This window comes from Paramormyrops kingsleyae, chromosome 1 (genome assembly GCF_048594095.1).
Source record: "Paramormyrops kingsleyae isolate MSU_618 chromosome 1, PKINGS_0.4, whole genome shotgun sequence".
NCBI lineage: Eukaryota > Metazoa > Chordata > Actinopteri > Osteoglossiformes > Mormyridae > Paramormyrops > Paramormyrops kingsleyae.
Genome location: NC_132797.1, coordinates 31,160,001 through 31,182,113, shown reverse-complemented (window position 1 = coordinate 31,182,113; position 22,113 = coordinate 31,160,001). Strand labels below are relative to the sequence as shown.

The 22,113-nt window shown below is 43.0% G+C and overlaps 1 protein-coding gene across 5 annotated transcripts in view; it reads left to right on the top strand.

Annotated features, from left to right (window-relative positions):
- Window positions 1-3,513: 3,513 nt before the first annotated feature.
- LOC111858537 (enhancer of polycomb homolog 1) overlaps window positions 3,514-22,113 on the top strand; it is a 47,735-nt gene continuing 29,135 nt past the window's right edge. The window contains exons 1-2 of one of the 5 annotated variants that reach the window (XM_023840387.2): window positions 3,514-3,850; window positions 11,832-11,913. Coding sequence is in view for 1 of the 5 variants with exons in the window: in XM_023840386.2 (XP_023696154.2) it covers window positions 14,301-14,453 (153 nt within the window). In the remaining 4 variants the exon portion in view is untranslated. Of the gene's footprint in view, window positions 3,851-4,657; window positions 5,017-5,667; window positions 8,927-11,425; window positions 11,914-14,051; window positions 14,454-22,113 lie in introns of those variants that run through there. The other 4 variants (XM_072713712.1, XM_023840388.2, XM_023840389.2 and 1 more) reach the window with 4 other exon arrangements.

The window sequence follows — 22,113 nt, the reverse complement described above, 5'->3', positions numbered from 1 at the left end:
AGCATCCTTGCTTATAGAGACTGATCAACATCATCTGGATTTTATTGCACCTACACAAGTATTAGAAGCGGCAAAACATTCCCGTTAAGACTGCAGGTTGCTTTGGTTCTGCCCTCAGCTTTATCTCCAGGATTTTTCCTGACAATATTTGTCATTTTGGTTCACTTCAAAGCTCAAGGGGTCAACTTCCTACTCAGGCAAGTCACAGAAGTATCATACTGATTTAGGTGTGTATGACACTTCTTTGAGCAAAATGATATACCAGATATATACCAGGTACAAAGGTAAACCTTTCAGGCAAGAAACTCCAAAGACAGCATGTGAAGACTGGGAGATGTTTATTGACCAGGTGGACCTCTTTGTAAAAGCTGGGATCCAATGCAGCAAAGAATGCTGGAAAAGATGCTATTCAAACCTGCTGTTCCAGAATCAGCTCAAATGTGGCATAACCCAAAATCTGGAGCAATCAAGGACTTCCATGTGCATCAGCAATAGCATAAGCATAAATCTTCAGAGAGCCAGATGTATTTGACAGAGGCAGGCTTTTTTATAGTTCATGATGAGCTCAGCTCTTCATTAGTGTGTAAATTTGGCATGTACCTTCATGAAGCCTTAAGGCGCATTATAACCATTCAGTGAAGCCCAAAGACTACAGACATCATTGGCATGAAAAGGATTTTATGTCTATCATAACCATATGTGAGCCTCCTCTTCGTTATTCCACCTTTTTCCGATAATATCCAGCAATTTGAAATAGTGTTAATTATGTAGTGATTACAGCCATTTGGTCCTAATGACTTAGAGCCTTGTGATAAACCACACATCACTTTCCTTGCTGATATCCCATCCCTAAGCTATAGCGGCAGATGGAAACATGGATAAGCCCAGGCTTTCTGGATTTTCCGATACATGGCCGGATCCCATGCCGATCTGAATGCGGCCTCCTTGACTTAAAAAACGGAAACTCTCCAGGAAAACGTTAATGTGAGATGACCGATGCACACGGCACCCAGGGGATCTTACTTCTCTAAGTCAGATCATGGCAATACAGTGGTGAGTGCCAGTGTGCCTGTTGTACTTAGAGGTCAATTATTTACAGGCTTTTGATCAATAGACACGTGGAGGGGTGTGGGACTCTCACATGTGGCACTGGCTTTTGTCCAGCTATGTGACCCTCAACCAAACCATGCCAAACTGGAGAGAACAAATCAAAACCATGCTGGCACCCTAAAAATGGGTTATGTGTTGACGTCAGTTTCAGGTGTAGGTGGGTGGGCCTTAAAGATAATAATAATAATGATAATAATAAACGTACATATAATTAGCAGATGCTTTTGTCCACAGCTACATACATGTGAGCCATATAACACAGCACATACATACATGCTGTCAAGGAGTCGAATAGGCATCAGTGTAACTAGGCTGAGCTTCCAGTGCATGTCCAGGTGCAGGTGCAGGTCCAGGTCCAGGTGCAAGTGAACGCAGTTTTGGAGATGGAGCCACAACAACAATTACACAACAACTTTAACAAAGTACGAACCTAATAAGACTATTCAAGGGGCTGAAGTGCGACATAAGAGCATTCAAAGAACATGAAGACAAAGAGGCATCAGGCTAGTAGAGGAATTCCTGGGACAGATGGGTCTTGAAGCATTTTGTGAAGGTGGAGAGGAAGTCTGGTGGCTGGACTTGGTCCAACAGCTCATTCCACCATTGGGGAACCACACAAGACACCCATCCAACACTTTACGCATGGTGGAAGGAGCTACAAGCACCATTGGTTTGCTGACCAAAGGGGGCGAGATGGGACATTTGATGGAGATGGGTGCCTGTCCATTGATGTACCTGTAATAATAATTATTATTTATTATTGTTCATAAACTACTCCCTGTCTATGAATTATTGTGCATTTTGTCACATAAACTCAGGCCCATAAAGTTTTTAAGGTCTTAAGGTCAGCAGTTTGACAGACATTTCTATAGGCCTAGATATTACAGCCAAAATTTATGATGTTTTGGCTCTATGTGTAAACTGAGAACCCCACTCCATCAGCACCATGCTTTATATTCAAAATCAATCTGTAATCTCTTATCTAGAATATTATTCAAATGCTTAAAATCCAGATTTTGGTAGTTTTTTTCTATTATTCTCTTATCCAACATTAGGCCTATCACCGGATCTTGGTGTCAATGGACAGATTGCCGGAAACATGCCTGAGCGCAGCTCCATAATCAAAGCACCCTGAATACGCGGGTGTGCGATTTAATAATTCATTTTTTAATTTAAGGTACATAGGCCAAATGAAGACGCCTCAAGAGGTACCTCTTGGGAATACATTGGGAATATGGGCATTATATTATGCTAACTTTCAAAATCTACGTCGTACTGTTTATACAACTTGTCGACAGATTAAATTAAGCAATTATTCTTAACTTCTCTTTGTTTATGAAAATAAGTTGAGATAAGAAGACTTTTTGTTTACAAGAAATAGCGGAAATACGATACCATTTATCACCGATTTCGGCTGTTTTAATCACTGAGGAAATACGGCGGTTATTATAAAACCGAGCAAACTGTATTGAGCGTACCTTCAAATTCACGTCAAGGCAGGGGGCGCAAAATAAAAGGCGCCCCTATGTGGCCGAGCAGCGCAGCTGACGCTCCACCAGACTGAGTCATGCTTGTGTATTGCTATGTTGAGGAAAAGGTAAATCTGCTGGTGGCCGTCCCATTTATAGCATAATGGTGTTAGCGCTATTTGTTTAACTCACACTTTAATGCGATTGTGTGCCAAAAAGCGAGAACCTTACCTCATCTTTTCTTACTACGTAGGTGTCTCTAAAGATCCGTTGTGTGTGTGTGCCTGTGTGTCACATAGGCCTATTGAATATATATATATATATTCATATATATATATATTCATATATATATATGGCTTTTTAAATAAGTGCACGAACATATAAGAACGTAAAGAGGAAATAAAAGTAAAACAAAATAAAAGAAAATCTGATTCTTTGATAAGCTTCATGCCGTTGTATCGTATTAATGTAAAAAAAATGTTTAAGGACTTAAAAGCAGGTGGTGCTGCGGTTAAAGACGTTGACTTGCAGTCGGAAAATTGCAGTAGGAAACACCGTACACTGCATTTGCCAGCAGCACGCTCATTGTAAATGTCATTTTAAAACTTGAACCTCGGGGTTTTTTTTAAACATATAAAACACACTGGACAAAGTCGCGCCCTTTGCGCTGTTTTATAACCTTGTCGCACCACGGGGCTGCTTGCCGGGGGAGGGGGTCTGCTCTCGGTATCGCGGTACCGGTCCGGCCCGGATCACATGTTGCTGACCCGTTTGTGCGATCCGTGGAGCGACCCGGGGGGAGGGGGAAGTCTAACCCCTAACTTTGGCTGCTGACTGAGCTCATCAGCCCCCGTCTCTCCACAGGTGATTGGTGCCACTCGCCGTCCAATCGCAGCGCGCTCGTTTCGCCATCGCAAAGTTGTTAACCCCATACCGGAGTGTATTCCTCCGGCTTGATCAGCTTTAATCTCCCCGGTGCTCTTTCCAGCCGCCCCCTCCCCCCTCCTTCAAACCCTCCCGTTGATTTCCATAATATTTTACAGGCACCAAGACGCGTGTCGGTTCGGCGGGTCTGGGAGATCGCTTCGCCCCCGGAGATGGTGTCCGGAGGGAGCCCGACAAATGTCTCCCAGTTATTCTGCTGCATGGCGTTTGCTCTTTGCCAAACACCTACCAGTCTCGTTTTTTTTTTCTTTTTGATAACCTAGTTGGCCAGGACAGCTAGTTAGAATGTTGAGTATGATTTCCATCTCCCATTCGCGGCGTTACTGGTAAGTTCTTGCTGATTTTTATATATCATTTATATTTTTCGCATTATAATCTCGTCCAGTACTGGCGTGTCACAGTTGTACTACCGATTGCCATTTTCTACGTGTGCTCATGTGTAGCGAGCATTATGTCTCTCCGGCTTGGCTACATATGTATTAATTCCACCCATGGTTGTCGCGTCAAGACAATACTTCATTTTAATTGTATTTTTATTCCTCCTCTGTTGAATGTTGAGCCAAAGTGCGCTGCTGGGTGTTTTTTTTATCAGTAATTCCTTGCGCAAATATCGCCCCGATTATGGACAAAGAGTCGGCCGCGATCTAAGTAAAGGAAGGTGACGCCGTCTTTTTTTGCTCGAATCTTATAATGGGTGGTGGGGGGGTAAACTTGCTGGTTTGTCTTGTCCGACTTCTCCCCCCCGCCCCGGCCGACCGGAGCCCCCCGGAGCCGCAACGCAAACTGCGTACGCAGCGCGCAGCCGCTTCACCTTTGTCTGGGTGCGCGCAATACACGCGTGTGTCTTTAAAATATAATTAAAATAAAATAAATTTAAAATGGTGTGTCGATATGGATAAGCGGCCGTGGACATGCTATGAAAATGCTTTTCTTTTCCCGGATTTTGCGTGGTGGGTGCGAGGGGGGCTGCCCTTGTGTTAAAGGTGGAGGTTGGCGTGTTGACATATCGTGGGTAACGTGCCGTGTTAAGTGAGCGTTTCATGTTAACTAGCTGAGAGACTGGTCAGTAAATGCGCGGTTAACGTCAACTAGCTGAGCAACTAGTTAGCAAAAAACCCGTTTAGTGTTTCATGTCAAAACTATGATTAGGGAGGGAGGAGGGAAAGGGGGGCACGCGGTTCGGTGTGGAATCATTTTTGGCTTTTTGGTTTTCAGGGTGGCGCTGTGCGAATACACATGCGAATAATTTAAAAAATTTAATGACAAATAGAAGTGGGGCATAGTCCGTTGTGACACCGTAATGTGACATGCGTCAGATCTGAGCTATCAGTCCGGGGTCGCCTTGTCTGCTCATCATCTTAAATAAATCCATAGGGGAATATACCCCCAGATGCCTCCTGACGCCGGATCTAATTGCAGATGATTGAAAATCGTCCACAGGCTGCATTTAAGCCGCTACTGGTCATGCATGCGTTCAAGAGCCGATGTTAAGGTCTGTTTTGCCGATTTGAAATCTTTCAAGATGACATTTCCTGAACTTGACCTAATTATTGTTGTTTTTTTTTTTCTTTCAAATGTGTACTGCAAAAAATGGAGTATACCATCTGGAGATTCAAATGTATATCCAACAATATTCCTGCACAAGGGAATTGGTGAGGACAAAATAACTATCCAGAAGCGAATTTTTCCTTTGTGCTCAAAGAAATATGACCTGTATACCCCGCAGCTGAAGAGTGTTTGGTGGAACAGGGCAATACATGCAGTATATCTGTGAGATATAATGCTGTAATCTCCCTGGGGATTGCAGTCTGCTGTTCTCTGGGAGGTTACGTCCCTAGTCATAAACTGGCCTGACTGACAGTAGGCGAATGTAAATTTTTACAGTATAGATGTGATAAACCTTCAGAGCTCTTAATACATCTATTTTAATGCTGTTGCTAGTGCTGAGGTTTCGTTTGAAATGGAGCTGTGTACTGCAAAGGGTGTGCTTTTCTTAGCTGTACTTAAAATTTTTCCATGAAACTGGACAATTCAGATTTTTGAACAGCCCAGTGGGGGGCAGCTTGTACAGTAATGGAAATGGGGGGGGGGGGGGTTATAAAATTACTGCTTGGGGTGGGTGCAGCTTTACGTAAAACGTCCTGGATGTTTTCTGTATTACTGACATGTAAAAGCCTGCCCTTCTCTGGTAGGGATGAACAGTGTTTGGCAGTGGCAGCAAGGCATGTTGGGTAATGCACGGTTGGCTGTATTTCTGCAGCCCATTTGTCTCTGGGTTTGCACTGAATTGGTAGCATGGAGCTGGTTGGTGTGGAAAGCCCTGAGTTCTGTCTCTAGGCTGCTTTCCACCAGAGGCGAAGTGATTCAGCTTCTGGGTGCGGAGCTAAAAATCACATTAGTGGCAGTCAGCTGGAAAAATGGAAGCCATAACAAGCCTGAACATGGTGATTGTGGTGAACGATTTGGCTGGAATCAACAGACAGAGGGGTGGCTCGCAGTTGTTTTTTTACAGGTTAGTCGAACGTCCAACAAATGCCAAAATATCTGCTAAGACCATACACATATGTGAGAGGGCGGTGGTGGCTCTGTGGGTTAGGATGCAGTGCCTGTGATCAGAAGCTTGCCAGTTCATATCCTCCAGTCAGCAAGGTGTCACCATTGGGCCCCTGAGCTAGGCCCTTAACTTCCAGTTTCTCCAGCAGCTGGCTCACCCTGTCCTCTCAAATGTGCATCTCTTTGGAGAAAACAACTGGTAAGTAAAGGGAATGTAAGACACAAACTGACATTTCAGCTGGGTTTGTAGGTCCTACAGGGTTTTCGGGCCTGGCTATAAGTGCCAGGAGGGGCTCAGCTGCCTTTAAGAGCCATTTGCTCTGGCAAGATATCGGTACAGATGGGTAAAAATTACTGATTATCATAAGTGTCAGCTAATCGACAAAAACGGTGTTAAAATCCTTTGACTTTAAAGAACCAGCTTGATGGATCAGGCTCCTGGTGTGTCTATTAAGTGTGGATGTATTTATCGCAGCTGGGGTCGCAATCACTGGTGTTGCAAAAAGAGGGTTTCTTTGAACGAGTAAATGAATTTGCCTGGCTGGTGGTAGCAGCCATCTGATTTCAATCCGAGGAAAAGCACATGGAGACTGTTGCTCTGAAATGCGGCTGTTCGATGTGGAGGCTCCGTAGTTCTGGACTTCAGGCTTGTCTCTTACCCACTTAAATGTCCTCTGTGGTGATGCTCTATATGGCTGAGATGTTTGGTTTCTTGATCTTAAAATTTTTGGTACGACGTGCTGAAGTGGTTAGCTTAGCCTTACCTAGTCAAATTCCCAGTCGCGGCCTAAATTTTATTTAATGCCCCTTTTATTGTTTGCCTGGTGGTAGTTTGGAATAGCCTCCTTGGTATTAAAGTTTTCCCTCAGTGTTCTTTCACATATTATAGGTGGAAGGTCTATGGTCTCTGCATAATACCAGTCTTGAGGCAGGTAGCTAAGCTTGCTAAGGGGCTAGCTGGTCTTGGCTGGGTGAGTTGTATTTCTGGTGGGGTTTCCTTGGCCCATGTGGTAGCCAGCTGTCTACCTTTAACAGGTTCGAAGCAGGGCAGAGAGGGAGGACTGCGATTTTAGATGTTTCCCCCTGCCTGCTTGCCAGTCTTTAGCCTGTTGGGATGGTTTAATCTTCTTGAGTGGTCACATGCCTGGTGGGCGGAGTCCTGGCCGCAGTTCACTCACTGGGTGCCAGCACAGCCTGTGGTGGCCCAGAGTATGCAGTGGGTTGTTTGGACTAACATTGTGCTGGTTAGTCCTTCTGCCTGCTTGGATGACTTGGATGCTTGTGGTGAATCTGTTCGTTCCAGCAAATGTTTTTTAATGAATTGGATCTTTCTACTGTTAAAGCAATGACGTCAAAGGTTTTTCTGTGGTCTGTCCTTCTCGTCTTGTCCTCAGTGCTGGTGTTGGTAGGATGCTTGCAGGGTGGACACCAAAGCTCAGTGATCTCCACTAGCTTTCATTCACCTGACATGTGCCTCAGTGCAGTTGGACCTCCAGCTCCTTGTTGCCTACGGTAGCTAGTGTGCTGGCTTTCTACTGCATCGTTATCCACCTCCAGTGACTCAAGTGCATGATTGTACTTGCGTTCAGCTTCTTAATTGATTATGCCAGCACGATTGAGTGCAGTTAATGGGATTCGGTATGTGCCAGATGGCTGTGGTTCGCTGTATTGGTGCCGGGTGCTGGCTGTCCCAAGCTGATCTCTCCTGGACTAAAAACCCTCCCAGTGTCCATGGATGAGTCATATAGGCAAGTTCTCCAGACAATAATGGGTCTTGAATCCATGCAAGAAAATTAAGTATTCCGTAGCGTAGAGTGTTCTCAAGGCAACCATGGATTTAATGATGAATTATTTTTAATGAAAAGCAGTCTGGTGGCCTAAGTGATGATGGACTTTAGGCCTGTGGTTGTGTGAAGTGGCTGTTGCTTTACAGTGTAGGGTGGTGTCTGGCTCATCCAGCCCACTAATTAATTCAGTTTGATTGGATCTTTACAACATTATGAACTGATGTTCTAGTTACCAAGGCAAAAACTATTGCTTCTTTCAGAGGATTAGGTGCCATTTCACTATGTGGGAAAAAAATGTCAAATGTGTTTCATTGATTTTACTTTGTTTGTAGGCCTTGAACAATGGTGAGGAGAAAGATCATTCAGCTTAATTTGCATCAACCAGCCATTTAAATACTCAAAGGTATATAGCTATCAAGTGATGTACTTAATTATTTATACTATATAATTAAGAGCCAAAAGCTTTCGTAGAAGTACAGCAAGTCAGAAATCTGAAATGCCAGGGTATTTCATGGTGAGTGTGTAAAATGCACCAGTTAATCCTAATTATGAGTTCAGATGGATTGGGGAGGGGGCAATACAGATGGTGATGAGGCAATCGAGCACCTGGACTGCCGCAGTGGGTATTTAAAAGGATGTTGCGTCAGAGAGGCTCTCTGTTTGTTACACTTCCTGTCACTTGACATGGTCCATCATATGGCTGGGCAATTAATTGAAATTAATCAAAACCAACATTTGGAATCTCTAATCAATGTAATCTTGCCCATGTGGTTTACTTCATTTTTAAAAAATTCTGTTAATACTTTCCCCACTGTTCGTTTATGTCCTTTCCCCTTAGAAACATACTACCGCGTGTGTTGTCACATGACTCCGCCGTGTCCAGTCTGCAACATGGAAACATGGAGAACTCAAACACTGAGTGGACCGACTGAGCAACTCCAGCATCTTGTACCAAAGAAAAATGCTGTGTCTGTTGTCTGAACACATTGTGGGTCTAGTGAAGACTGCAACAAAAAGAGGTCAAATGGAAACACTGTGGAAAAACCGTTCTAGCTACTAAAGGTAATACCACCAAGTAGGGGTGGGCGATATAACCAAAATCTTCTAATACGGTTGAAGCAATTTTCTACCTCGATAACGATATATCACAATATAGCAATTTGTATCTGGAAATGCATAAATAAAAATTCAAACACAAAGAAACTTTTATATAATGTAATTTTATTTAAACTGTGAATTGCAGCATTACTTTAAGTAAAAAAAACAACCATACTGTTTACTGCAATGTATTGTAAGTTTTATGTTTTTTTTTCTCAGAACAACAGGTACTAACATAGTGCCTGACAGTATAGTATTCTTTACAATCTCCTCTTTGTTGGTTTTGTCACATGTAAGCAAACTCAACGCTGCACCGTCTTCTTCCATTGTCAAAGTGAATGTGTATTGCGTGGTTACCTAACGTGCAACGTCACGTTATCTCAATTGCGATTAAGACGATAGACCAAAATCTCTATCGGTTGACACATTTCTACCGGTTAGTCGTGTCTACCGGTATATCACCCACCCCTACCACCAAACCATTTCAACACTAGCAATATTTAAAATGCAGTGGAGACTGCTTATAGTGATCATGTTTATAGTGATCAACTGCTGTTATGGATCAAAATGCTTGGGACAGAATCATTCCTGTACAAATACTGTTTCAGCAATTTGCATAGTCATTAAGTAATCTGCTTACAGTATTCATTTTGGGTCTTTTTAAACATAATATATGGAAAAAATAAAACTGCAGTATTTTTTTTTATTATTTTTTTTTACTTTGATAGCCCTACATTGCCTTGCGGTTACCCGTCTGCTTCTGGCTAGCTACCTAAGGCTAATGCTGCATGCACAGAAAACCTGACGGGGGGAAAAAGTCATTTTCTCTCAATGAAAAATATACACTCATCACACCATATAATAAACTGCCAAAAACAAGCCAACAAGATGCAGTAGCAAAAGTACAATAAGCTAATAAGTATTTTATATACAGTATATATAGTATTTTATATACAGTACTGTATTGTAGCGTATTTGAATATTACACAGTTCATTAACTTGTGCAGTACAGTAATTTCAAAAGCATTTGAAACAGCTGTACTGTATTTTGAAATCGTCAAAAAAAATAGCGACACTGTACGTTTTATTACCTTATATTTGTGTAATAAATATACAAATCTGAATTAGATGGTAATCTGCCTGAGACATAAAGAAAAAGAATCTGTTATGATGATCATCCGCTTTATAGTGATCAATTTCACCAAGACAGATGTGATCACTATAAATGATTTATGTTTGCAAGAAATGCAAACTATTTTCTACTTTTTAGGGAACTTGCTTGTGACCTTTTTTACAAGACGTTTTCATTTCATGTTTTTGTGCTTTGCTTTCAGTTTTTCAAAATATACAATGAATAAGCATAAATTGTATATCTTTGATTTAAAAACAACTGAAGGAAACACAGATGGACAATCTCTCATTGGAAAGCAAATCCCAGCTTCAATAGTTGACCATATTTACAGTACAAACCTTGTCAATGAAATGAGGGCAAAAAACAAAAACACCAGGAACAAAATAATCGTTCATTAATCGTAATTGAGGTAAATGTTCAGTTAATTTGATTAATTTGAGGTCATATCACCCAGCCCAAGTCCGTCATGTCTTCCGGGGGTCAGGGAGACCCCTAAGATTATGCTTCTGTGAGCATGAAGGTGTCTGGGTCATCAAGGTTGCTCCTGGTAGGGGAAGCCTTGGGGGGTGGGGGCAGGGAGACTGATGGGACAGCAGGGCATTGGACTTCCCATCTGGGTGACGTTCGATTTCTCCATGAAGCCCAGCCTGAGCTCCTGTTACGTCTGCGCATAGACACATGGACTTTGTTCTGCTATCACCATCTGTAATTGGGTGTATGCATTTGTTGTAATGTTCCTCTGTAAAATATCACTTTATGAAATGAGTTATCAAAGCCTTCATTGTCTACTGTTGATACTTCATGGTATTTTTGGTGTGTGTGTGTGTGTGTGTGTGTGTGTGTGTGTGTGTGTGTGTGTGTGTGTGTGTGTAAATATATATAAAATCTTGGCTAATTCGAACCCATGAAGCTCTTTTACTAAGGCATGGTTGACTTTGACCCAGCTATTGAGATTCAAACCTGTGACCTTTCAGTAAAGCCAATTGGACTGCTTTATGTTTGTTAAAATGGTTGAAATCTCCTGCCCTCGCATGGAAGGATAAAAGCTGCTCTTCATTTTGCCCCGCCCCACCCCACCCCCCTTGCTTCCCTCGACGTGATCTGACCCCTTATTTCCTGTCAAGGTGGCAGGTGGCACACGCCACATTTCGGATGTCATCGCCATGACCTCATTTCTGCATTGCATTAGAGGCTCTGCTGCTTGGTGTGGAGGTGATTGGCGCACCGTTAGTGTTCGTTACCCTGCAACATCGGCAGCCATGGCGACGCGTGCTGGAGAGCCAGCTGCAGTGCCCCCATCAGGGCTGAGCCTGCTGGCTGAGATCTTCTGCTCTGGAGCACCATCTGGGGGCCTGTTGGTGTCACATGCCCTGAACAAAGCCAGAGACACCAGTGTGTGAGGCAGGAAACATTCACATCTCTGTTACTGCTGAGTGCCTCGGATAGCTCTCTTCTGGAGTGAACCATCAGCAATGACATCACTCCTCACGTTCTTCTGAAATGCTCAGAAGCTCAACACTAGCCGTTTGCACGGCGACTGTGTTCTGTATTCTGCATAATCTGTGTTCTTTTCAGTACCCTTTCTCTGTCTGGGTCGTAGAATACAGTAAACGTAACGGTACTTTTAAGAGAACTTTTGAGTTTGGGTCGGGGTCCTTCCCGGAAACATCTCACGAGACCCAGCAGCACATCGATTCTACTGAAATGTCTTGCCATTTATGGATCTTTCCTTTGCAGGCCTCCATGATGCTCTTCAGATATCCTGAAGAATGTGACTATTTAGGGCCAAGGATGGGTGTACTCCCCCCAGAATGGGCAGGTAAGCTGCACTTATATTTATCTGACAGTTAGGGTGGGGGGGGGCATCCTCCTGTAAAATGCCTGTCTTTTTGGGGGGGGGGGGGGGTTGGTATTTGAAGCAGGTCGAATGAACACTGCATATGGCACTATTCCCTTCTTTTTCCAGCTCTTGGGTGCCATCTAATTGCTGAAGGTGGAATTGCAGGGGGTGGCTGGTCTAATAGTGAGAGTACAGCTCTCCCAAAACAGAGCTCTGACTGCGGCAGTATGGGTGATACGGCAGATCTGTATCATTCTTTTAAAGTGGTGAGAGGTCCCTCAGGGCCTCAAGTGTTAAGTGTTGTTGACTTTGTATACGAGGTGTCCTGAGAGCTATCTCCCCCCCGCCCCCAAATCCTTGACACATTTCCATGTCAAGTGTTGGTCAGTAATTAGCATGCATGACCAGGTAGTGGTCGACATCATCAGAAGGTGCAGTGATGCTGTACACCTCTGCAATGGGGAATTGCTTTGGTAAATATAGAGTAAAATAGCCCTAGTTGAATGGGTCTTATGCAAGTTACCCAAGGTGTCCATCTGACAGGAGGGGTGTTCTGTCATTTATGCTGTGTTACATCTTCAGTGACTGAATAAAACCCAAAATCATAGAAGTTGTCATCTGGTATTTCTAAAGTTAATGTCTGTTTACAGTGTGTACTTCACAGATTCTTACATTACCTGTCACCTTGTCCGAGCATCATGTGACCTTGAATCCATTGACCAGATGGTGGAATACTTCAGCTGGATATTGTGTCCAGTGTACATGCATTCAAGTTCTTTTCCAGCCTGGTGTATCAGTAGACAGCAGGTAACAAGAAATTTTAGGAGAACTATCCTGGAAGTTGCAGTTTGACTTCTTGGAAGGGGCTATGCTTTTGCACATTTAGAATTATACAAGGACAATACCATTTTTTTTCTCTCATTCATACAGCTTTCAGTCACATTAGGGGGGAAAGTCTGTTGAACAGCTTGATGTAAAAGTGGCCCCTTTGCTGTTTTGGCCTAAAACTGGCCTTTATAAAGAAATACACCAACCCTACACCGTAACGGGGACCTGCTGAGATCACATCCAGACTGTCACGTGTTTAGGAAGCTGGGCGTGTGGTTGAATCAGAGAGAACTTTTTGCGTGACTGTTTTGATTATATTCTGTTGAAATAGTTCAAGTGTAGGGAAAAATAAACAACGAAGTTATAAAGTATATCATCCAGTCTGGAAAAATGTGGAAATTTAACAATATGCAGGTAAAATGAAATGTGCCCTCATGCTTTTTTACTAAGCAGGACAAGTTCAAAAACAAATGAATACCTATTGTGCTCTTTATCCCCCCACCCCCCAAGCCATTTTCCCATAATGTTCATTTAGCTGCGTATCCGTTTGTCAGTTCTGGCTTTGGTTTGAGCATCTTGTAATTACAGATTTGTCCACAAGAGGGAATGTATATAAAAACAAAATAACGGAGCAGCTTCCGGTTTTCATAAAATTTATCTGGGAGACTAAATTGCAGGTGCAATTTTAGACTTAAGACACAGCAAACTTATTGGTGAATACTGTAAATACTGGTGTTCCAAATGAAAAGTACTCATAATGCCCACAGAGCGTGTGGGTTTTTGTAGATGACGAACAGGTTGCAGACTAATATATAAAATTTGCTTCACCCCCTGTCAAGTTCTTTTTTTTTTTTTTAATATCGGGCATAATAATCTCTACTTCTCAAAGTGTGCCCTCCCGGTTTAACAATTTACTACATTCATTATGTTGTCATTTGTCAAAATTTGGATATGCAAAATTAAGATATTTTTTATATATTTTAATTGTTCTTGAAAAGCATGTATTAATTTTTATTAGATTTTAATAACTTCTAATTATTGTATATGGGGATTATATGCACATAAACACCTTTGGTTTTTTTTTTTTTTTAAAAAAAAGATTTTATACACGTTTGTGTTGTAAAATCACTAAAACGCAACTTTCTTATAGTTAACAGCAGACACCCCACGCCCTGTCCGCACCGCCCCTCGCACAACACCCAACACCCCCCACCTTGTCGCCGGGGCGACGCGAACGCGCACGCGCGCGGGCCCGCGCGGGAATGGCTGTCGCGTGACGGGAGGGGGGGCCGGGCCGCCAGGAGCGAGCGGACGGTTACGGAGTTTTTAATGTCCGCCATGTTGGCCATGGCGTACTGAGCCGGGGAGAGAGAGAGCGGAGCAACGGGAAAAAACACATCGAGAGGGAGCGACCGAGATCCGGGCCTTCCCGGCGTCGTCCTGGAGAGCACCACGGACGCATCAATGAAAACTAAAACTGGAGCGGCTGCGCTTTTTATGGGATCACGTAGATTTATGCTGCGTCTTTAATCATAAGAATGAGTAAACTGTCGTTTCGGGCGCGGGCGCTGGACGCCGCCAAGCCTCTACCCGTCTTCCGCTGCGAGGATTTACCCGACCTGCACGAATATGCCTCGATCAACCGGGCAGTACCGCAGATGCCGACCGGGATGGAGAAGGAAGAGGAATCGGTACGTTTAGCCGTCCCGAAGCGGGAGTCGGATAATGACACCGGGCTATCAGTGTACGAGGGGCGCCCCTGTCCTGTCTGCGCAGGTTTGCACAAAATGGCCGCCATGTCCCTCTTTTCAGAAAGGCGCTATTATGATGCGCCTCAACCGCGCCAGCTGGAATAAAACGCCGCGAACACGGACATAAGGACCCGTTATCTCTAAATCGTGTGGTAAAGGCCGGTTGCGGCGGCTCGTTTCTCCTGGAATCGGTTCGCCGAACACAAAGGGGTCACGTGATGGGAGTCGAGCCCGCCATCTTGTCCGCGGTCTTTCTGCTCCGGGGCGCGCCTGTACCGCTGCAGCTGCGGCGGGCCGCAGCCAGGGGGTGCCGTCGAGCCGAGCGGGGCTGGGGAGCGCGCTCGCCTGTCTGTCGCTGCATGTTTAGTCCGCGTGGGAGAGACGCACGGGCGATAGAACGGGAGATGCATGCAACTTTGTCGTTAAGTTTAGAAGGTAACACGTATTAAGTAATTGTGGAAGAAAGCATGACTTGTTATTGCGGATCAATTAAAACTCTGATTCGGGTTTTGGTCTTGCGTCTTTGCTAAATACCTATTCATCAAATGTGTGTGAATTCCCACCTTCCAATGACAATTGTGATGGATCCTCCTGGCAATAAACATTCTGTAATCAGTGGTCATTGAATTGTTCATTCTGTAACGAGCATGTTCTGCCAGTTTGTGGGGTTTGTTATGCATGCTGGGTGGGTGTCCTGTACTGTGTTTACATTCTGTCAGTTGTGACTTGCATGCCTTGAATGAAAAGGTTACATTGGCCCCTTTTTGGTGAATTAGCCTTTCTGCTCTGTGGGATGTTTTGCTGAAAGGGTGCTGTTTCATTCTTATGTTTCTGATAGAATTTAATCAGACTTTGGCAGGTTTAAGCGAACACAGTACTGCACCGTATGGGTCACAGGAATGTGTGACACACCAGCCTGGGATCTGGTTGTGGAAACTTGTGATGAGTGCTGCATTTGTGTGGCAAGCCTGCAGTTTTCATTTGTGTAATTGGAAGTGACCCCCTTCCAGCATCTTTGTATTGATACACCACATCAGACCTGACAGTGTGTCTGTGACATTGCACAGACACACTGCCATGTCCTCGTTGCCACTATTCCCAATGTGCTGTACCCTGTGCTTTGGGGGAAACTGACTTTTTATTAGACAGAATTTCAAAAGTTGCTAGGTTTTAAATACAGTATTTCTCAGGAATCTCCCACAAATGCACAGTCCTGAATTATGAATCCCATTGTTATGCGTTTATAACACAACTGCGGGCAGATTCCATTACACTGGGGTGCAGACACAATTCGCATGTGTCAGACTGGGTATCCTATGCTAATTAATGTTTAAAGTTTCTGTACTGAAGACAGTCTGCAAGAAATAAGTCCCGTTTTTGGTGATTTGACTGTTAACCTTGACTAAGGTTAAAAGAATGGCAACTTTCGGTCCTGTAGCACACTGTATTAATTATTTATTAGTGGTTAATTTTGCTCTTTGTGGATATGCTGTAATTGTGCCAAATCAGAATTGTTTTATAGTTCCATCAGTCAGTGTTAGCTATAGACTGTTTTTTGTAAGGATTGGTTAACAATGCTGCGTTTTAATTTTAAATAGAAGCTCTGCAGCAGTGTTCATATTAGGTTTAATTTGTGTGTGTTCCACTTGTCTGTGCACAGCGCACATGCTTTTCACAGGAACATCAAACTGTAAAACACCTGCCAGTAGCTTTTTGGGATTTTTCCCACTATGGCTCGTGGTTTTGTTTTCTGGTTGAAAGTGTGTCATATCACAGAATAGCAGCTGGTTAAATTTCCCCATGCCCTGACAGCTTTTCAGGTGTTTCTCGGGTAGTTCATTTTCGCTGAAAGGACTTTGCTTGATAGGGTGAAAAATTACTTCCTTGATGGAGCCAGTGGGACAGGTTTAATATTTCTACATTAAGTTGTTTTCGTATCCATTCAAAGTCATTGCTGCATTTTAAATTGAAGCGGGTGGATGAGTGGAGCCCCTAGTAACTGTGTTCTGGATGTGGGCCCTGTTGATTTTGGTGGAGGGATGAGAGGGGCCTGCAGTTTGTTGGTTCATTCTTCCTTTATGGCAAGTCTGACCTCTGAAAGTCTGAGTCCTGTTGATGGTGCAGCCTCTGGAAGAAGGAATGAAGGAGTGCAAGCTTTCTGTCTCCAGCGGGACTCCCTCTCAGCAGGGGCCTGTAGTACTCCATTGATTTCAGGGCAATTGAGATGGCACATGACCTGCTGTCATTCATCCGAAATGTTATGTTACACACCTGTTGTTTGAACTCTGAGAATGAGAGGTTTTTCTGATGTCTTCTAAAATTGTTCAGTACAGGCAAATCAGAGGCAAGTTTCTGTGAAGCTGTTCTCGCTGCTAATATGGTAGAAGATCTAATAAGTGTGAAGTTGTCCCTGTTTGATGATGACCACTGGCAGGCTCTGCAGTGACACTGGAGGTGAATTTTGCTGGATTTGTGTGACCTGTGTGCACGCCTGCTTAGATATCTTTCATGGGCAGCTCTGCCTGATACACAGGGGAGTTAAGTGATTTTCTTTTAGAGATTTTCTGCATGTCTAGAGTTTATTGTGCTTCTGTGCTGAGGTGGATTTCATATTTTATGTCAATTTTGATGTACATTACAATTGGGAGCTTCTGAAGGCCGAAATCACTGTTGTGGAAAGTGACTGCTTCCTATCTGGGAAATCCATCCTATACTGCATGTGCTTTTGGCCACAGACGGTTTGCATGTCAGGTCTTCATGAGGCAATATTCCCGGATCGGTAATATGTTCAAAGTGTCTTGAACCCAAGTTTTGCATGAGTCACACATTTGCGAATTTGCGTTTTGGCTGCACTACCAATTAACACTTTTACTTTTCATCTAAGGTTGAATCTGAGCATGTATGTTTCTTTATTATACGTTTAATTGTGGAAAATTACCTACAATAAACCACCTTTTTGGAGGGATTCAAAACAAGTTAAGCAAGCTTGTCATTTATGGGTTAAAATTTATTTTTTCCCCCCCCACAACTTTTGAAGGAATCAGACAAGATATTCCTGTAAAAAATCCAATAAATGTATGTGCTGTAAACATACCTAGAATCCCAAACCATTGTTCTTAATTAGGCTTCATTGGGAGAGCTGATTTAGAGAAGATAAAGGGTGGGCTGCATGGTTATTTTGAAATACTGCTCACCTCTGGCAACAATCCATACTACATCTCTACCCATAAACAGTACGCTGGCAGTTTTTCACATTATTGCTGTAGCTTAAGAAGCTGGATCTTGGTCTGATACCAACAATACAACACGACTGCCTTAATGGTGATTTCATACAGAAGATTAAGTTGTGCTTAACATGCTTAAATTGAAGTAAAAGGAAATGTAAAAGCAGGCTTCTTCGATGTCTAGGTGACTGCTCACTCCTATTCATCTTTTTCCCACCTGCAAATAGCAGCATTTTAATGCCCCAGAGTAAAGCAGGAGTCCTTTATGTTTGTGAAATTTTTTACTTGTTTAAATGGTTTGCTTTTAATCAGTTGTGTGCTGAAATAGCACCAAGAACCATAGTCTCCTCTGCCAGAATATCAGCTTCTAAGAACATAAACTGAATGACAGAATGATTGTGAGATGAATCAGCTTTCGCTACAAACAAGATCTTGAGATTTGGTTCATGTGCTTTTGAATGTACATGTGCTGATGGTCTCTGCTGCAGATGTCTGTTTTTTCTGTTTATTTTTAAACTCCTCTTGGTATTAACAAGGTTAGGGTTTTTGCATAATTGATCTTTTGACCTTAATGAAAATATTTGAGTGGGCTGCTTGTTGAAATTACTCATTTGAGCTACAACTGTGTGTCATTCTTCTTTGAATGTGCTAAAGAATTTTCTCCAAGGATGTTTCCAAATCCGTATGCTCTCTGCAATGTTCTGAACACCATCCAAGCTGCAGTTGTTCACTGGAAAGTGAAGCTTTTCAGGTGGAGAACATTTTGAGTGTCTGACTGCAGAGTAGTACTTGTGTGGTAAATGCGTTCCATTTACCTCGGAGGTCGGAAGTTGGAGCTTGGAATAATGTCACACCGTGTTAAGTGCGTTCCAAACCAAGTCAAAGGCCATTTAATAATGCTACTTCTAGCCAGGTTCATTGTTAGGCATTGTTAGCATTACATGGTATTTTTTGCATGTAAACTTTTGTGCGTACAAACCCTGTAACAACATGCCCACAGGTTGGACAGCATTGTACGTACGACTGATTTTCAATGAGATACAAGTTTGACAAAAGTGCAAACAAACAGTATATATCTACAGCTTTCACTTCTGAAGTGAAGGGTGCAGTCATCTTGAATTCTGGGGTTGGGGTTCCTCCAACTTTCCAAGTCGGAACTCTGACTTCAGGGGACGTTCCAGTTGAAATTTTTGACCATGAACTTAGAAATTTCAAGTATCCAGTTCAAATGGAATGAACCTTTAATATGTCATTTGCAGGGGGCTGTCACCTTGAATACCCCCTGAGGAAGGGGCAGGGTTTAATCGAAACCCTGCACCATAGATGGTATAAAGCACTCTTGGTAGTGATTAAATTTAATCGACATACAAACTATTATCTCACTGATAACTAGGGCTGTGCTCAAAGAACCGATAATGCAAAATATCGTGACATACTTTTAGACACAGCACGTCTGTAACGATGCGTGTATTATCGATACGGCCAGTTTAAGAACTTTTATTTGGCAGGCTATCCAATGGTGCAACAGCAGTTGTGAAAGTGCAGTGTGCAATGCAGCCCCAGGGTGCCAGCCAGGAGCGTAGGTTTTATATTAACATTGAGGGGGAGGGGTATATCGGGGTCAGAGGTGTGGCGTCACGTCGCCTTATAAGGCGATTCAGTGGTCATGCTGTAAAGTTTTTCCCGTGAACTGTTGCTGTTAAATTTCACTTTATATATTGTAGGTGTATCTTTCCATTTTACCGTTATTCATTTTTTACTGCTATGGTAGTTTAAGTGCGTTAAGTCCCGCATTATGAACGCTGGATTCGCGGGAATTATTAAATGCCCCTGTCACTCTCCTGTACCCTGTATCTCTCTCAAACAAATCCTAACTTTCCGGGAAAAAACACAACACACATAAAATAGCAACTTGAAGATATCTCCTTTCTGCCAGAACTATTTATGAACTAAATGATTCAGAGTTTCTGGTAACTCAGTAACTCACTTTATGGCGTTTTCTAAATAAATGCCAGATTTTTCTACACAAAAATCTGAAATCATTTAAGCCATATATGCCAGTACAAGCAACATTTAAGTTTGTTACAATGGGCTGTTTTGTTGTGTTTATCTTGTGTTTTTTAATTTTTATGAAAGCCATAAACAATATATGTTCTAATTGTGGACCTCAAAATAATAAATAAAAAAAAAAATCCTTTCAGCTGTTTAGAATACTTATTTTGGCATTATTCAGAATGTATCATGTATCGTGACACATATCGTATCGTTGCCCCGCATCATGATACGTATCATATCGTGAGGTTGCTGGCAATCAGCCCTACTGATAACTGTCAGAGAAATCTTAAGCATGTAAGCCTCTTGATTTAGAAACATGGGTATGAATGGGTTTCATACTTGTGCGATGCAATAAGTGATGGAATTTCAATTGGTGGCATTACGTTAATGACAATGATGACAGTTACTACAGAATGAGTACACCAATCGTTTGTGTGATTTTGTAAGCTGAGCTTACAAACCAGCTTGTTTCTCCAGCTCCTTTCTTCTCCAGTTTGTAATTTCGGCATCATGCGGCAGTTAAAAATACCTGGCAGCATGATCAGCAGCACTGTTGGAGTTATAACTGATGCTTGGCAAACCTATTATCTGGCTGAAGCCTCCAGCCTTGTGTCAAGAAGTCTGTCTCTTATTATGGGGAAACACTTCAAATGTAGCTGGTTTTACTGTATGTGAATGTGTTAAGGCATGCCTTCTTCATTTCTGGTGTGTTGATTGATAGCAACTCACTGGTGGTTAATTCTTCTACACTCTCAGACTTTTAGAGCATCTCTACTTTTTTGTTTGGTGATCCTGATTTTTGTAGATACCAATAAATCCCCACCCACACCCATTGTTAAAAATGGGCAAGAGCATTTGTGCACCTCTGCAGTATATTTGCAGCCAAGACAGATATTAAATTTAACTGCTGCTCCAAATATGAGTTTTATTTTGTTAGCTACATGAAACTGACTGCTACACTTCTATGAAAGGCAAAGAACGTTTTACAGCCGCTAATCTGATTTTGCATTGGTTTTCTGGGTTGGGTTCATTTATCTTTTTATGAATATCAGAAAATGTCTAAATTGCAGGAATGCTAACATCTGAGGCATTAAAATGAATAGAACTGGTTTATGTTAATGGTCTCTGGCACTGACGTGATCCCTGGGAATAATTAAGGCCTTTTATTAATATGCTTGCAGTTTTTTGTTTGACTTTCTAAATGGTGTGGCCTTGTCCCTACTGTTTTGTTGGTTCTCCTCCCTGCTGTTGGACCAGGTGACTGATCCCATGAGGTCAGCAGAAGGTCTGACCACATTTTACTCTGTGGGCCAGGCTGGATGCTTCCCAGCTGAGCATGCACCCTTGGCTTGGAGCCTCTGGGAGGGAGGTTGGGGGGTTGTTCTGTAGTGCCTTGGCAGCTGGCATTGGGGTGGGCAGGGCAGGTTGAAAATCTGTCAGCGGATCACCTCCCGCTGGTCGCTCAGGCGGCACAGTGTTACATAACAGTTAGGGAGCGACAATCAAGATCTAGGCCTGGCATTTCTCCGGGGCCATTATGCTGAAATATCTCCGGCCGTCTGGCTCCCTGACCCACTCTCGCATTTCCCCCCCCCCCCCACATTCTGCCAGAGGAGGCAGCAAGGAGGCCTCAAACACACATGCCCAGGGAACAGCAGCTTCAGTCAGCATTGGTGCTGGTTTTTGCCCTGTCTGTAGGGGTTTCTTCCTCTTTAATAGGTTTGTTTATCATTAATGGGTTTTTAACAGTTTTGTGCTGTGAACTAGCTGCTGTTAGGTATTACTTTTGACCATTTTGCATATTTGTTTACTTTAAAATGCTGCTATGCAACCCAGTTCCATTCCAGCGACTAGGGCTAGGTCAGTGGTTCCCAAACTGGGGGGCGCGCCCCCCTGGGGGGGCGCAGAGGTATTGCGGGAAGAGCGCACCAATGGAATAGCCTCAGGGGCAAAATAATCTCTTCACAGACTGGACGATTAAACAAATAAAGCAACGCAACATTACAGTAACTAACAATATATAAACCACTACCTTACGTGTACTATTAGAGCATTTATGTAATTTATTTAAACTTTATTTTACCAGGTAAATTAACTGAAAACCAGTTCTCACTGCTTTACGTGATATTCAGGAGAAATAGCAGGTAACGCATCAGAACTTCCTGGGATACAAACGTCATGCAAATGTCACATTCTTCAGCCAATAAGGGCAAAGTTGTGTCGTCACGGAGGCAGTTCCAGTTTGTTCAGCCGGCTGAGAGGTGCTATACGATCTGTCATAAGTCGTCTTGCTCTTGCAAGGTTTTTGTACCATGTGACAT